We start from the raw sequence: 17,671 nt of genomic DNA, 5'->3' as shown, positions 1-17,671 counted from the left end.
AAGAGGAGGTTATACAGAGTGTGGTGTGTGTTCCGGTGTGTGTTCCGGTGTGTGTTCTTGATATTTCTTTAGGTTTCTCAAGTTGAAACCTAACAGATGTACTGACTATTAAGGAAAAACCAAAATCCAGAGAGCACATATGAAACATTTGGATACCTTACAAATGCACTTCAGTATTTCCACAATGCTACTTAAATATCCAACATTGAAAACAGGAAGGGCAAGGTTTAAGTATCCATAGTGTCCTGGGCAGTCATGAAAATTCCCATGGCATGTAGCACAGCCAAGACTCTTATTAGCAGGACCCTGAATTACGCAAAAAAAAATAAAAGGTATTTAGCATTTTGTGCATGAAAAGAGCAAAAACATGAGCAGTAGGGCGGAATATATATACACACACGTACATAGATGATGATAAACAGATTGAAAGTCCTAAAAAGTAATATCACCCAAGTCCAACTGACTATTACGGCAACCTGAATTCTTCAACATATTCTAGGAAAAGGTCTGCTGATACCTCTTCTCATAGAGGCTTATAGGCAAGACTTCTCAACAATCAAAAGCAATTAAATAGATTTTTGTTGGTCATTAATCAATATCAGTATTTAAGAATCTGTAGGAAATAACATCAAAAGAGAGAAGGAAAAATAAAAATACATATGCATTAAAGTAGAACTAAAAAGACATTTTCCAAATCCAAACTACAGACCAACATTCAAGACCTAATCCAAAAGATTCTAGCAATTCCCATAAATTTAAGGTGTAAAACACTAAAACGTGTAAGTAGAAAGTAAATTAGCAATGAAAAATCATTTAGTCCGGTTTAAGAAGTTCATAATATTCACATTATGCGTGTGTCTCCCCTGTGAAACAAGGTAGAATGCAGTGGAAAGATACAAGCTACCAAAGATAATTTGAGAGCAAATAAGAACAGCATTGTCAAAACAACCAAGATAAATCAAACATATGCATTATAAATGAAAAATGTCTGAAAACAATCTAAAATGTTAAGAGACGAAAGAAATATTTGTCATATAAAGTTGCTTCAAGGTCCAAACACCAAACCTGAAATTTCACTCGATAAGAATTGTTTCAGATAACATTTCAGTTAACTATAAAAGTCAATGATAAGCCCATGTCCAATTACTCATAATCCATAAAATCACACATCCAAATTAAATTGGCAATTTCATCATCCACATAACCTAGACAATAAGAAAATAAACCACTACAGGGAAACTTCCAAAACCAAATATTCCAATGTTGCATCTGTCATCACACAACTAATTAGACCCAGAACACAAAGGACTAATTTTACATCCTATGTTACAACTAACGTAGCATGATGATCATATCAAAATCTAAAAAATGCAAAAAGAAAATCAAGCACAAGCATCAACAGAATTCAAGGTGAAATGTGCAAAAGGGGATTAAAGGGTACCATGCGAGGATCCAACAAGCCACCATGGATAGGTTTCTTAAAGGAATCATAGTAGGATCCTTTCCACACTTGAACTTCACCAAGTTTGCTTATATCCGTATCTGATAACGTGGAGAACTCCATGTTCTTTCTGCAATAAAGAAACAACAAAATAATAACATTCTCTTTTCAACAATCAAATGTATTGTGTGATGGTAAGCAAGCACAAGTAAAAGCTCACATCTTCCGAGGCCCAGCATCCTCCATGAAAGGTTCCTTCGTAAAGGTTATGCCTTCAGTTCTCCCCCTATTCATGTCTTCTGTCTTTCGCGGACAACACAGCAAAAGGTCTATTACGAACCTATGTGATGCACATCAGAAACTTCAGAAACGAAAACTGTTATATTTATCAAAAAGATGAGTTCCGGAGAAGAACGGAGAGTGTTAGAGTTTTGAAGGTTGAAAACGTAAATTACAGCATCATAACTGTTATGAGGAATGCTAAAAAATAAAAAGGCACTGCAGCCCATCAACCACATTTGTCTCCTTACACCAAAGATAGCCACAAAGGAAGACAAAAAAAATAAGTAAACAAAATAACCTTAGATAGAGAAGGATTGCAGCGCAGCGAGGGATGTTAGGAGCAGCAGCGACCGCGACGCGCAGGAGCAGCGACGAACGTGACTACAACAATGACGAAGAAGAAGCTTGGTGTGCAGTGTGGGAAGACGAACCTCTGTGTGCAGTGTCGGCGAAGACCAAGCTCTGTGTGTAGTGAGAAGGGCGTTATTTCTCCAAACAAATAACATGAAAACCGCTATAAACTTCAAGAAGAGACGAGATAAAACTTGCAAAACGATTTAACATTATGAGTATAACAGAAAATCAATGGTTGAGATTGGGTTAGGTTTGAAAGTAGGAGAGAAGGTTTATAAAATGTATAACTTTTGAGCTCTGTTCCAAAACATAGGGTTCCCAATTGAATCATCTTGGACCTAATTTCTAATCTACTGTTCCATTTATCAGCAAAATTTTCTACCACTAAACACTATGTATTAATCTGATTAATGTTCCTAATATAAATTAAGTAGAGATAAAAACAAATTAATTCAATTTTTCAATTTTTGTGTGGACTGTGATTAAGTTTTTTGAGATATTATTACGGTGTGAAGTTATTATTTTACAAATGTTATTTTAGAGCATACAGATATTTTTATGACTGAGATGATGTTCTTCAAATAATATAAAATATATTAATTAAATATCTATATTTATTAATAAAGAAATTTCTTTTAGAGAATGATTTTTTTTTATATTTTATTATCAATTTTACTCTTGTTTATATATATATATACAAGATTCTCTTTTTTTTGTCATATTTATTTTTCATATATATTTTTAAATAAATTTTCTTTTAAATAAAATAATTATTTTATCAATTTTATCTTTTAGTTAAATTTAATCATTTTTTATTTGATCATTTTTTAAAATTAATATTTTTTAATTGTAATATTACCTATAAAATAAATAAAATTATATACAATGAAATTATAAAAATATTTATATCTATACATAAATTCTTCTTTCAATTTTCATATTTTTTTCAAATTTGTCTTTTAAATAAATGTTTTCTTGAATTAAAATAATTATTTTATAGTTTCTTAAAATTTAACCACTTTCTTGAACTTAATTAGTTTTTAGTTGTAAAACTATCTATAAAATAAATAAAAATGATTTACATTAAAATTATAAAATTTATTTATATTTAATTTCGTAATAATAATTTATTATCATAAAAAAATTATAAACATGCAACATGTGTTTTCCCTGGTAGAGATAGCTTTGTATAATTACTCTTTAAAAATATATTTTCTATAAATTGAATAATATATTTTATTTCAATAATAATTAGAAAAAATACTACTTTTTAATTACTATAAAATAAAAGTGGACAATCTCCACTAGGATAATTAAAGCCAATACAATTAGATATTTGTTTATTCTCATTTCTCAAAATATAAACTATTTTTAACTATCTTTTTTTTCATTGACATTATTATGTAGACAATATTCTAAATATGACAACTAAAAATTTGCTATAAATATTAAAAAGTATTGAAAATTATAACTAATGAAGATACAACTCTTTCTAATTAAACGTAACAACTAAGACGTAAATTAGTTTAGTTATGAAGTTGGAAAAGATGTGATATGAGTGAATATTTGATAATCCGAATTTATATTATTACTTCTTTTTTTTTAAGGTAAGGAAATGTTGTGGTTATAAAGTATACTATGAAAAACTAATTTTCTTCAGAAAAAAAAAAAAGTAGATTTGGCGAGAAGCAACAAATATGTTGATATGATTAATTGGAGAACTTTTAATTTTTTTTTTTAAATAATTTAAAAATGATTTTTATAATGATTTATTATAATTATAGGTCACTTTTTTGTTAATTAGGATTATAATTAACATAGAAAATCATATTTTTTATTGTGGTTATCACAATCAACATAAAAAGTTTACTTAATAATAAGAATTTAAAAAGTATGATTTTTTATATTAGTTTTGAATATGACATAAAAAAGTAAAAAGTTGATTTCATAATTGATATAAAAATATCTTTTAACCGGCATAAAAAAGTTATCATCATATCATAATTATTTTTCAATAAACACATGTATTAGTATGTTTTAATGGGATTATACATGTTATTTGCTATCATTTTAACTTTTGAATTATTGGTGTTGTCTATAAGTCATATTTATTAGTCATTTAACAATATAGGTTTCTAGTTGAATGGAACATCATCTTTTATGTATGTATATAGATTATGAAGGGAGAAAGAAACCAAAGTATATTTTATATTAGGAAAAAATATATTTTAACAATTTTTTTTAATAATTTTTTGATAATGTATATGTGATTGATGCGTTTCAATTATTTTTTTAAATATAAATTCAAACAGACCAATAAAATAATAACGCATGTCCTGTTATAAAAAAATTATTAAAAAAAATTATTAAAATATCATCGTATTAATGTCTTTAACAAATGGAAAGTCTTCCTGTACAAGGTTTGTCATCCATGTAAATGAACCTCTTGATAAGGCAATCTAGTGATATACAAAGCTGATGCAGGAAAAATGTTGATGTTCATCATGCTTACAAGCAAGGCAATGGTTTAGGATAATCTTTACATAAAGTAGCATCATTTTGATAGTAATTTTACTTTGATGTTGATTGTTTTACTTCAATAAAATGAAGAGATTGACCATAAGAAAAGAGAGGTAAGACCACTTTTAATATAAAACCATAAAACCTAATGTTTGTAGATTTTGTTTTTCTTATATATCACTCAATTTTATTTTATTTTTATTCTCACTATGACACTTTTAACTATTATTTGAACTCTTAAATATACTTCGTTAACATATGTTTGATTGCTTTTGCATATTATAATAATGTATTAAATTACAAGTTGCATTAAGATCTTTTACGGAGAATCAGGTATATACTACGTTCTGCATTTTTTGGGTGACTGCTTGTGTGCTACTGCTAGAGATGCAGAATTGTTGCACGTTGATTTGTTTGAGAAGATAGAATAGAATGTGAAAATATTTAAGGCGAGGAATTTGGTTAAGATTAGGTGAATTTTCGTATATTACATAAATGTCTTTTCTTTTTTATCATGTTATCTAATTTAATCTAACAATCAAAATTTACGTATAGCTGCTTGTGTACGGATCAAGGAGCTGACTTGAAGCTGTGTTGCATCCAACAACATTATTTTACCTTTAATATGTTTCAAACATATTAACATCAAAATGTTAATGGATTTTGGTGGCATGTCTGAGTTTTTGTTTTCTTATTTCAGGTTGAATTTTCATTCCTCACTTTTTTCACTGTAGTTTATTGTGATCTTCCTTTTATTACCATTACATTTGATTCATTTTTGTCTCATGGAAAATATGCTTTTTTTAAATTTATTTATAGACATAATGATTCTCTAATAAATAATTTCTTTATCAAAGTCAACCATATATTTATCATTGATGATTTACAAGAAAATATATTTTTACTATTTATGAATTATATCTATGAATTATGTTGATAATAAACTTGGTACATATTATTTATATATAAATATTAAATATATTATCTTTATTTTATATTTATTTTTTATTTTTAGTTAATTTATTATTATTTTTTATTTATATTTTGAACTAAATTCGTATTTTTCTATTATAAATAGATCATCTAAGTGGATGTACATAAAAATAAAATATCGTGTATAATTTTCACTATATTTAAAATTATATTTAAAAGATGATCAATTTACCATTCTTTAAACACCCTGCCATCAAATTAACCATTCAGTGTTTTGTTTTTCACTCAATGAATTGTCATGGAAGGTTTGAGATGCAACAAAAGCATGTCGAAATCATATAATAATCCAATGACAGTTGACATCAACAGTAGATGTATCCATGTGGAACCAGACTGTATTAAAAAAATTACATATTACTCTGTTTTTTTTTCCTTCTTTCTCTTTCCAAAATAAAAAATAAACGAATTTGTAATTTGTGTGGAAATACATTGGAACAGTATTTACAGAGTTTTGACTGCTCTAGTTGATTGCTATAAGGGGAAGTCTGGAATCCCTTACAGATTGTGCAGATTCATATGCCCCAATGTATCTAACGTCACCATTTGCATTTTTTGAAGATTTAGAATCCCCGAATGATTTCAGTAGTTCCTCAAATGGTGGGGTCCTTAGTTCTTCTATGGACGAAACACTGGGCAGATTGAAGGGTCTCCTTTTGGGTGTTGAACAGGATGGTTCATCTACCTGTATCTCATGTAGCAGTTTAAACACAATATTAGAATCCACAAGACATGCCACACACAAGGATTTTTTGTTACCAGAATCTATACATATATGCACACTAAGCGGTACTTGACGTCCCTTACCACGTATTCTCTGAGAAGACATTTCCCTGCATTTTCAGTTATCTCTACGATTCTATGGTAATGACCACCATTCAATTCTCTCAAGTCACCACAGCATGGGATAATCCTAGAGTTTATATTACCACAGGCGTCGCGATCAAGTTGCAATGAATCTGGCAAGCATAAATAATTTGTCAAGTGACATTCGTGGCATTATCTACCAAGGCATTTTGTGGTGCATAGCATAGCATAGATATGAACGCTAGTGAACGCTAGTACTCACGTTCAATGGAAGATTTAATATCCTTGTTTGCTATTTCTGCATCTTCAAGAGTAGTTGACGCAGCTCCTGAGAATCGGGCTCGTACGAGATTATTTGCTTCCATTCCTCCTCTGTTGGAAAGCAGTTTTTTAAAAAAAAATGAGCAGATAAAAAAACATAGTGACAGTTTTGATCTTAGCAAGGAATGAAAAACCTACCGAATAATGGAGTCAACAGAAGCAGCATTTCTCTTCTCTTGACTAAGTATGGACTCTTGAGCATTTCTCCATTGTTGTGCGCCTAGTTCGGCTTTCTTGCGGCTGTGCAATTGTTTGGTTAGGGTAGGGCTCAGTGAACAGAAGAGAATAATAAGAACAAAATATCCATATTCCATACCAGTACTGGAGAACCTTCACAAGGTCATTCTTTCCAGATTCTATCGCTGAAGTATCCTCATGATAGTTGGACTCCGATTTTTCCATGTGAATTTTCCATTCTGCTTTAATAGAAGAAGTGGAATCTTGCATGGTTAACGTTTCTTGCCTAAGCTTACTGATTTTAGTGTTTGCACTCTCTCGAAGATCATTAACTGCCATTTGGACCTAACAAGCAAATAAAGAATGGTAAGAAACTGCAGTCAGGTAGTAAAGGAAGCTAGCGTAAGGAAGATTAGACTGTCTAAAAGAAATCGCTACCAGTTTTTTCTTCCTAGAACTAGAGCTAGCAAGCATTTCTGCCACTTTCTCCAACATTTGTTTTTCTTCAAATGCAGTACATTCCTACACCCAATAAATAATAAGAGACGCGTAAATGTTAAAAGGCAAAGGAGTATTAAGAAATTCGAAATCGTGATTTGTGCAAATTCCGCAAAAAAAAAAAAGGCACTTTCAGTCACCTCAAACTTCTTTTGAAGTTCGTACAATTTCTGGTCATTGGTATATTGTGATTCTTCCACAATTTGGATCAAATTGGATGCATGCATGTGTAATGTCTCAAAGAAGTTCAGAGTTATTTTAGATACCGCACGTGTATTCTCGACTGCTCTGGCATGTGCCTGCATTCAATAAATAGAATTTAACATCCCTAACTCTGAAGTTCACCCAACAAACAAGAAATCACGCACCGCTTCCTGTTGTCGAGCATAATCAGTTAACTTGGCCTCTTGCTTTTGGAGACTACTTTGAAGATCCTTCAGTAATGAATCAGCTTCTAATGTAATTCCTTTAAACAGCTGAAGAACACAAAACATAGTAAATGCACCAAGAAACTCACGTTGAATCAATCAACTTATAAAGTGTAAGACACTTACATCTTCCAAGGCGGATGAATGCTTGGCTACTTCAGAATTCAACTCTCCAAATTTTAACTGGTTATTTCCCTTAAGCTCCTCAGCTAAACTGTCGAGAACTCTAATGCCGGAACCATACATATTTTTTAGTTTTCCTACCTGTACTCTAAGATTTTCAATACCCTGAAAGAAGGAAATAATAACAAGTTTGTTAATCTGATAAGAAAAATAACAAGCATCATTGCAAATGGAAACCCACCTCTGCCTTTGTTGATACGAAAGAGTGCATATCTTGTTCCATTGCCTTCAGTTGCTGCTCCTGTTGCATTACAGATGCTGCAACAGCCTTGTGCAGATCTTCTAGCTGTTGAGCTAACTGAGACTGGAATTTCTGGATAAGTATTCTGTTTCCTTCTGCAATCTTATCCTTCCGTTCTAAAGTTTAAAAACAACCATTTATGTGATGTCAAGTTATTCCCTCTAATTGGGGCCCAATAAAACTACCAGTTGAAAAATGATTCTAACCAATTGTAGAAAATAGGTTCGACACATCGGATGCAGCATTCTTAAGATCTGATCGTAGCTCAATTGCATGCTCCACGAGTTTTTTTTCTGGAAGATGCAGAGAACGGAGAAAAATCACACATTGGAATGAGGAGAAAATGATTTTGATCAACCAACCAAAAACACAGTATGGTAGAGGGGATATTCAAACAACTGGTTGATACAGAATAGGAGTTACAATTATCTTCACTAACCAGATTTCAGTAGATTAAATATTAGAAATTCCTTTTCCTTAATTGTTGCATTTGCTTGTGTGTGCTTTTCCTCAAGTTCAAATAATGACTGCTCAGTTTCTTCAAGACTTTTCTGAGATAATATGAACCATAAGTAAATTTAATTCTTGAACCAGATCAGAAGTTCAAAATAAAGAAAAATCAGTTAACAACCATCTCCTGTGAACATTTTTTACCTCAGTTTTTTCTAGTTTATCACTTAGCTCGACGGTCAAAAGTTGCTGACGATTGTAGAGTTCTTGAAGTTCCATCAGTTGCTGCTCACAAGTAATGAGATGCTTTTCAATATTCAAGTGACTATACCTATGTTGGAATAATTTACAACGGAAAATACCTTATCCTTGGACTCTGCTTCTTGTTCCATCAGTTCTATCTTTTCAACCATGGCCTATAGAATATACAGTTTTAGCAATAGTAATGTCTCAAAAGCATAATTTTATTCCCAATTCTTATTAAGACACGGTTAGAGAAACCTTCTTCTCCGCTTCTTCTTGAAGATGACGGTCACGCGGTATATAAATTCCATTCTTCTCTCTTGCAGCATACACCTCTGCAAACCACATAAATAAATAAATAAATAAATAAATAAAGCCAGCACAGAACTATGAAATAAAAAGTAGTTTATTAACATGATGCAAAGTTCTCTGTTTAGAGAAAACTGAAGGAGGGACAATGCAAGGTGACTAACAAAATATTTGTAAACACAGGACAACCTTGCTTCAGCCTGTCAATTTCAGAATACAGATCCTTAATGAGTGCAGATTTCACCATCTTCTGATTGATCTGACAAAGTATTGAACTCCAAACTATTAGATATGTTGCACTGCGGATCTGTGATAAGAAACAAAAAAGCATGGTAAGGTTTACAGAGAAAATTAGGAACAATGAAAATCACCTCTGGTTTGTTCTTGATATTTTTGGCACGGTGTGCATAATCCAAGGTACTGAGAGTTTCGTCCAGACAGTGAATAGAAGGTGATATTGTAGCAACGATGCACGTCTTTGTTTTACCGCCCAAGGAATCCCTTAACAATCTTGTTAATTTGCTATCCCTGGTATGATGGGACAACTTGATAATACAAAAGCATTTTTTTTCTCCGGGTTTGAAAATAGAATCAAAAGATGCAAACGAGAGATAGCCAGAACGTTAGTCACTCTTACCTATAAGGAACATGACCTGAATGCTCCACTAAAGCATTAATCACTCGACCTAGAGTAAGCAAGCTTTTATTTATCTCCCCAGCTTCCCTTGCTCTTCCCTGCGAGCATTTTCTCACAAATGAAGCTCAAAAAGGCAATACCATTTTACTCTTTTCAGACAAATGTCAAGAAAAAAATAAAAGTGAGCTAAAGATAATACCGGAATTGAAGATGACTAAATAGATGAGGGGTACTTTTTCCAATATCAATATTCTAACAAAATAGTAAAGCTGTCCTACTGTCCAAATTATACAATTTGAATGGACACTGCCCAAAATAAATCCCATAATCATTTCATACCTCTCTTGCACCCGAACGTGAAATATTCTCAGAGCCTGCAAGGTCCACAAGGTTTAGCTTCCCACATTTAATCATTTCTTCACCCTCTGGAGTACACTCCTTAATGTGAATTGTGATAGAAAATATGGAGTGGGAGCGACTGCTTTGTTTGTTGAGAAAAGTCTCAGCTGTTCGCCTTTTCGCAGAGCCCTTTTCCAATATCTTATAAATTTCATTTGCAGTGCAAACAACCTCTTCCTCTAAACCTCTAACAAAAACTCCCCCCTTTCCATCCTCCATGAGAGCTATTGGTTTCTTAGATTTGTCATCCACAAATTTTAAAGTCTCCTCAGGGGCCAAAAGATCAGTTATCTCCTCGTTGTAAAGCTCTAGAAACGTTACTTTCATGCTATACTCGGCAGTCTGAGATTCTAATATATCAAAAATCTGCTTCACAGCTCTTGGGATGACACCAGCATCACTGGGAAACTCTCCATTCTACATAACCAAAAACATAGAAAGTAACAGATTCAGCTCAAAGCAACAAGAAATACTATAAAAGGCTATGCAAGCAAAAAACAGATCACCTTTTTTCTTGCACCTCCTTCCATTGTGTACGTCTTCCCTGTCCCTGTTTGACCGTACGCAAAAATGGTGCAGTTATAGCCTTCAAGCACTTCATTCACAATAGGAGACATGGCCTGCTCAAATAGTTCTTTCTGCTTGGAGTTCGGACCAAAAACCTATTCCATAAGAAACACAATTCCGATGAATGCACGATTGCCAGTGAAGAATCAACAAATAAAAAGATAAAATAAGAGTAATAGTTTGTTGCCATGACTATTATTTATGATGGATAGATAAAATAAGAGTAATAGGAGGCAAGTGACTACTAATGAGTGTCTAATGAGCTACTCGATCATTCCTTATGAAGTTCAACAATATAAATACTTTCACCAGGATGAAGAATTCATAAAATCCACAGAGTAATCCACATCCAAGCAATAAAACCAGTAACTCCTCGAAGTATGCATTACCAAAAAAGTCATCATATAAAAAAGCAAAACGCAAAAAAACCTTGTCGAATGCGAAGGTTCTGTCGATCTGTTTGTTGGCTATATTCTGCACAGCCGAAACCTCTCTTCTACCTTCGTTACAAGAAATCACGATCGGCGTGTTCAACCTCGCTTCATCTTCACCCAACGGCCTGAAAAAAGCAGAAGCAAAATAAATTCCATCAGCGAGTTTCAACGAGTCACGCACAAACCGAACTCAATGAAGTGAAAATCGGAGTTGGACTCAGTGACCTGCAACGAACGAGAACCTGCACATTGACGCCTTTGTCCTTATCGAACTTGCTGTGACCACTGGAACTAGAATCCGCAGGTCGCAGATCTCGCGCCAGCTTGTCGCCCGAGCGCGCCGTCTGCGACGGCGATACCGGCACCAATCCTCCTCTTCTCTGCTGAGGCTCCATTGCACCTAACAAATTCAATGTTGAAACCTCCTTGAAGAATTGAAATCGGAAGCAATGGCAACAAAATGTGTGGACTGGAAGAGTGTGAAACTGAAATCCAAAAGAAGAATAATGGTTATCTTAGAATGTGCAGTTAGTTAGGTTGTTTTATTCAGATGGAATTTTGCAGTGTCAGAAACTTTATTCTAGAGAGATGAAAAATGATATAATAAGTGAGTGTGAGAGAGAAGGAGGGAGTGGTGTCTCTGTTATGGAAGCTGGAAGAAAAGGTAAGACAAAGGGAGAAAGTGAAAATGGAAACAGAGAAGAAATGGAAACTGAAAGAAGCGTTACCGTTATGTTGTTACTAGCGGAAAGACGTTTCAAAATAGTGGTAGTGCAACAGGAAAATAATGGGCGAGGATAACGGAGTTAAACCTGGGTCGTTTATGGCATCAAGCGACCGTTACATCCAACACAAAAACAAACACGTAATAATCAAAACCTCTTTTATGATTTTTTTTTTAAAAAAATTACAATTTTAACAGTCAACTCACTAGTTTTCTGTTTTTTACTACTGTTTACCAATAGTTAACGTTTAAATTGTTGGTTACAATTTAAATGGATGATTAAGAGAAATTTAAGTAATTTTTAAGTTATTTATGAATTTATTATTCTTTATTTAATTTATTATTGAATGTTTAAAATTTGTTTATAAATTTTATTATTCTTTTATTTAATTTTTTTATTTACTTGTTTTTATGTAAAAAAAATATTGAAATTAATTTAAAATGATACTTTAATTAATTTATACCTATATATTTATATATAAACAGGGTTTATTACTTTGTGTGTACACGTTTCTTTTCAATTGTATTTTTTAAGTAACTGATATTTTAAATTAAAATAATTACATTATCCTTTTTACACTTACCGTTAACCTAAATTTAATTATTTTATAGATTAAAATAATTATTTTAATATTTTATTGTTTTAAAAACTACTTTTTTAAACATAAATAGTTATTTATAATAGTTAATCTATTAATAATAAAAAATATTTGAATTACTTAATTTTATCTATATCCATATATAAAATATCTTCTCTTGTAGTGTCTATATCTGTTTTTCAATTTTACTTTTTTAAGTAACTACGGTTTTAAATTACAATTATTATATTTTTATTTTTACACTTTAAATTTAAATTTAATTATTTTACAAATTAAAATAACTATTTTAAAATTTTATTTTTTGATAACTACTTTTTAAATGAAAATAATTATTTATAATAATAAAAATATATAAATTACTTATTTTATAATTATTTTAATAAAAATGGTTTTATAATTTTTTTTTAAATAAAAAAGTGGACACATACACGCATAAATAGCTAGTCATCATAGGTAACATGATATAAATTATTAGAAGTTTTGTCTAATTGTTTATTTTTTCTTGCATTAAATATAATATTAATTTGGTTTAAAAAAATTTCGTGTTTTGATGTTGAGTTATGAACAACAAATTACTTAATGAAAAACTTATGACTTGGTAATTAACAGGACTGATTTGATACATTTTTCATATCATAGGACTAAAGATTGACATTTTAAAAAATAGACACTAAACTAAACATAAACTTAACTTAAAAAGACTAAAAAAAATTCAAACCTATTCATTTATATTAATCATAAAATTTCACTTAGTAACATGTAAAAACAAGTAAAGTGACTACAAAAATTTAATATAAAGATGAAAAAATTTAAACGGTTATCAATTGAAAATTACAATAATTTTGTATACTTGATACATTACAAATAAAAGACAAAAATTAACAAGAACTTCATTCCAAATATCCAGAAATAACTCTAACTTAATAAAACCTTTTAAATAGTACACATATTTTAATTTAGCCAATCTCTTAACAATGGTCAACATAATAGCAAGTAATAGTCAGTTTTCAAATTCCACATTATAATAATTTTCATAGTAAACAATAGGGTAACCAATTTATCAAAACTAACCTGTTTTCTTATGAATATAAAAGCTAACCTTTTTTTATTGACCAAGATAACTCTAAAACTAGATTTTGATGTAAAAACATTTTTTTAATAAAAAATGTGTCAATTATAATTATCAAAATTGGTTATTCGATCTTTTTAACCATTTAATAAACTAACTTAATCCAATTCACTTACTAACAAATTCAAAAAAAAAATTGAATCTAGTCTAATAAATATATTAGCGAGTTAAATAGGTTACTTCACTTTATTATAATTTTTTTATTTCTAACAGAAATTACAAATTTTTAATTAAAATTTAAATAAAATTCAATATAAATAAATTCTAAAATTATGTTAAATTATAAATATAATCTAAAGTCACAAAAATTCCTATAAAGATAATAAAATTTTTAAACTTTTATTTTTTAATATAATTTAATGTATAAAATTTATGAATGGATATGTGAGTTAATTAGACTCATGACATATTCAATCTAGATGAATCATGTGACTAAATTAAATTTTGACTTGGTTCGAAATTTAGTTTTTTTAACTGAATAGTGATTGACTTGCATATTTTAATCTATTTTAACATAACATATCTAATGTCGGCAATGAACATAAAGCATTTGAGTAGTTTAAGGAGAAACAAACCAAATTGAGTAGCAAGCAGCATTGTTTTTGTTTAGGAAAAACCTCTTTTAACGATATTTTTTTAAAAAAATTTTTGACAACGCGGTAGTTTGTAATTGGTTTCTTTTTAAATATTTTTTAAACATAAATTTAAATAGACCAATAAAATAATGACATGTGTTCCGTTATAAAAAAAAGTTGTGAAAATATCATTGTCCTTCTGTTCATGGGTAGCATCATTTTTAACTTTCCTTTTGGTCTACAAATCTTTTCTACAAAGATATCTAGGAATGGAGAAGACTGTTGGGCTGGGAAAGGAGAACAATGGGATTGAATTGGGCTTGAGACAGAAAGGTGGGCCCAATTTCCATGATTTTATTAACATTGGGATTGCAATGCTTCAACATAACAACTTTTATAATAATATAAGACTTTTATTTTGTTACATTCTCAAGTAACTTCATTGCCCAGAAAAATAGATTTGATGTTGAAATTTTGATTAATTCAGGATTGAGACATTTTGCCTTCCAAGATAATTTAGGTTAAGGTTGCCGTGTACTCCCCAACAAACCAAAAACAAACATGTTCTCTATTTTTGTAACATTACCCATTCAATTCATTGTATATCCTAATTTTTTTCTTTTGCTACATATTTCTTTATTCGTCAACACCTACCCACTTCTCTTAACTACTTTCTCTTCTTATATCAAAATCTAAACGACTTAATATATATTGTATATTGAATTTTTCTTAATTATACTTGCATATTTTAAGTGATTCAATTTTCATAAGAAGAGGTGAATATATTAAGGAAAAAGTTTTTTTAACAAAACTTTTTTGACAATGTATACGTGACAGTTTCTGATTGGTCCGTTTTAAATATTTTTTAAATATAAATTCAAATAGACCAATAAAATGATGACACGTATTTCTGATATCCTGTTGTCAAAAAAATGGTCAAATATCATCATCCATATATTACTTATATCCTCAATGACATTGAAATTCATTCCATAATAAATATACACATTCTTCTTTATTTTTTTCTTTAAAAAGGCATTAGATAGATTACATTTTATTCTAAGTTTACTATTAGTCAAATATGTTTGTTATCCAGTAAAACAAATCAAGCATCAACGTAAATTAAAATAGTTTAATTCAACTTTTTCTTTGATAGAAAGAACAACCTTATAGCCACGACATGCATTCAATTATTATATTTTTTTCATCCTCCTCTTTGTTCATAAACTCTATCCATAAACTACTATACATATATATATATATATATATATATATATATATATATATATATATATATATATATATATATATAAAAGCTTTTATCATATGAAGCAATCATCACCAAGCATATAACAGTAACAGCAGCATATCTGAACTCGAAAATGAAAATTTCCATCACTTTGTTCTTGGTGTTCGTGTTACTCACATCAACCCATGCAGAAACAATGTCCACCCCAACTTCAAACCTATTCCGAGAATACATAGGAGCGGAGTTCAACAACGTTAAATTCTCCGATGTTCCCATCAACCCAAATGTCCAGTTCCACTTCATTCTCTCCTTCGCCATTGACTATGACACCTCATCAACCTCTTCTCCAACCAACGGAAAATTCAACGTCTTCTGGGACACCGACAACCTTAACCCTACCCAAGTCTCAGCGGTGAAGGCGAAAAACTCAAACGTCAAAGTAGCCCTGAGTCTCGGAGGAGACAGCGTCGGAGGAGGCTACGCTTACTTCAACCCCTCATCGATCGATTCCTGGGTTTCCAACGCCGTTTCAACACTCACAACCATAATCAAAGAGTACAACTTGGACGGAATCGACATCGACTACGAGCACTTCAAAACGGACCCTGAAACGTTCTCGGAGTGTGTGGGGAGGCTGATCAAGACGCTGAAATCGAACGGGGTGATAGAATTTGCCTCCATTGCTCCTTTTGACGATGACCAAGTTCAAAGCCACTACTTGGCATTGTGGAAGAGTTACGGGAACCTGATAGACTACGTTAACTTTCAGTTTTATGCGTACGACAAGGGCACCAGTGTGGCACAGTTCATCGACTACTTCAACACGCAGAGTTCGAATTACAAAGGTGGAAAGGTGTTGGTGAGTTTCATCAGTGATGGAAGTGGCGGCTTGGCCCCGAATGATGGCTTCTTTACAGCATGTCACAAGCTAAAGACTCGGCAAAACCTTCATGGTATCTTTGTCTGGTCGGCTGATGACTCCATGGGAAATGATTTTCGTTATGAGAAGCAATCACAAGCCCTTTTGGCTTTACCCTAGTAAATTAAACTAGCCTCAAAAATGCTAATACTGTATTTGTATTCTATATAGTATCTCTGTGGATTATATATACATGCATGTATGATATAAAATTCTTAAACCTTTTATGTTATATATAATACTTCTTAATCATTTCTGGTCCATTTTTATTATATGCAATTATACTTGAAGGACTTTCCCGAAACCTTCTTCTGTTACCCTTTCATGGCTATCTAATTCATGTCAGTGTTGTTTCTTCAAGTACAACGTCTTAGTTGAAGGTAAGCAATAGGGTTTTTTTCAGTCATTTGGTTCCTTTTGGTACGACTGGATCCATGACATGTTTCAAAACGTAGAAACTTGAGAGACGAGGAACAATGAAGATGTTTATTAACAATGATGCACCACGCGTGCAGAGATTGCACGCCATTACTACTAATAATACAACGACATATTTTTACATTTGACACAATACAAAGATAAAATGATTCAAAAAAGTATAAAGTTTGTAGTTTTAAAAAAAAAAGAGAATAAAAAGTAAGTAAGGATAGTAAAAATAGTGTCAAATAAATGTAAAAAATTTGTATCAAAAAGAATGATTATGCAGTCTTATTTTCTCTTTTCCATTGATCATGGCAACTTTTAAGGTTGTTTCACTTTTCCTCCAATTTTACCTAAGAAGATTTAATAGTACTGTTACACAGAGATAATTTCATTTAAGAGTAATAATAATTTGACACAAGTTTTCTACATTTTACACTATTCTTTATTATTATTTTCTTTCTTTTTTATAAGAAAAAAAAATAATTATCTACACTTAAAATTTATTGGTAAATCACAAAATTTGTAGATAAAACAATGTTATCTATAAATTACTTGCAAACAAAAATTCATAGGTCAAACTGTCGCAGGCAATGTTATCTTTCTTGATGTTAAAACAATCATAGAGATCATTAATGACCATAAAATACGTGTCCATCAAAAAGAGTGTCACTAATGACCATAAAATTATCGATCCTATCATGATTAGAAAATTATAACAACAATGCCGACCCTTACCCCTTTTTCTTTTTTTTTTTTTCCCTTTGAAAATAGT

The 17,671-nt window shown here is 31.0% G+C and overlaps 3 protein-coding genes across 3 annotated transcripts in view; 1 reads left to right on the top strand and 2 right to left on the bottom strand.

Moving 5' to 3' along the window:
* Positions 1-2,094, bottom strand: part of LOC106755757 (DNA-directed RNA polymerase III subunit 1) — a 23,710-nt gene extending 21,616 nt beyond the window's left edge. Inside the window, exons 1-4 of the mRNA XM_014637968.2 lie at positions 2,022-2,094; positions 1,662-1,781; positions 1,442-1,571; positions 157-306 (exon numbers count right to left, since the gene is read on the bottom strand). Coding sequence (XP_014493454.1) covers positions 157-306; positions 1,442-1,571; positions 1,662-1,735 — 354 coding nt within the window. The 5' untranslated portion in view covers positions 1,736-1,781; positions 2,022-2,094. The remainder of the gene's footprint in view (positions 1-156; positions 307-1,441; positions 1,572-1,661; positions 1,782-2,021) is intronic.
* Positions 2,095-5,843: 3,749 nt separating this feature from the next.
* Positions 5,844-12,000, bottom strand: LOC106776528 (kinesin-like protein KIN-5D). The gene is made up of 22 exons (XM_022778450.1): positions 11,507-12,000; positions 11,277-11,406; positions 10,787-10,942; positions 10,221-10,697; positions 9,882-9,979; positions 9,616-9,772; positions 9,434-9,503; positions 9,194-9,270; positions 9,055-9,108; positions 8,897-8,977; positions 8,682-8,793; positions 8,449-8,535; positions 8,183-8,358; positions 7,945-8,106; positions 7,759-7,866; positions 7,531-7,689; positions 7,331-7,414; positions 7,032-7,237; positions 6,854-6,955; positions 6,657-6,766; positions 6,395-6,546; positions 5,844-6,272 (listed from the first exon to the last, which is right to left on the bottom strand). The coding sequence occupies exons 1-22, from the start codon at positions 11,674-11,676 to the stop codon at positions 6,051-6,053; spliced, it is 3,150 nt and encodes a 1,049-aa protein (XP_022634171.1). The 5' UTR covers positions 11,677-12,000; the 3' UTR covers positions 5,844-6,050.
* A 3,638-nt stretch (positions 12,001-15,638) lies between these two features.
* LOC106778731 (chitinase 2-like) lies at positions 15,639-16,596 on the top strand. The gene has a single exon (XM_014666721.2). The coding sequence runs from the start codon at positions 15,691-15,693 to the stop codon at positions 16,594-16,596; it is 906 nt and encodes a 301-aa protein (XP_014522207.1). The 5' UTR covers positions 15,639-15,690.
* The last annotated feature ends 1,075 nt before the right edge of the window (positions 16,597-17,671 follow it).

This window comes from Vigna radiata, chromosome 2, assembly GCF_000741045.1.
Source record: "Vigna radiata var. radiata cultivar VC1973A chromosome 2, Vradiata_ver6, whole genome shotgun sequence".
Classification (NCBI taxonomy): Eukaryota; Viridiplantae; Streptophyta; class Magnoliopsida; order Fabales; family Fabaceae; genus Vigna; species Vigna radiata.
This window is presented reverse-complemented; position numbering and strand designations above follow the sequence as displayed.

Coding starts and splice junctions, on each gene's coding strand:
- LOC106776528 (XM_022778450.1), bottom strand. CDS start 11,676: ATGGAGCCTCAGCAGAGAAGAGGAGGATTGGTGCCGGTATCGCCGTCG. Junction 9,271..9,433: donor AATTGACAGGCTGAAGCAAG/GTTGTCCTGTGT, acceptor TGTGGTTTGCAG/AGGTGTATGCTGCAAGAGAG. Junction 8,107..8,182: donor TCGTATCAACAAAGGCAGAG/GTGGGTTTCCAT, acceptor TCCTTCTTTCAG/GGTATTGAAAATCTTAGAGT.
- LOC106778731 (XM_014666721.2), top strand. CDS start 15,691: ATGAAAATTTCCATCACTTTGTTCTTGGTGTTCGTGTTACTCACATCA.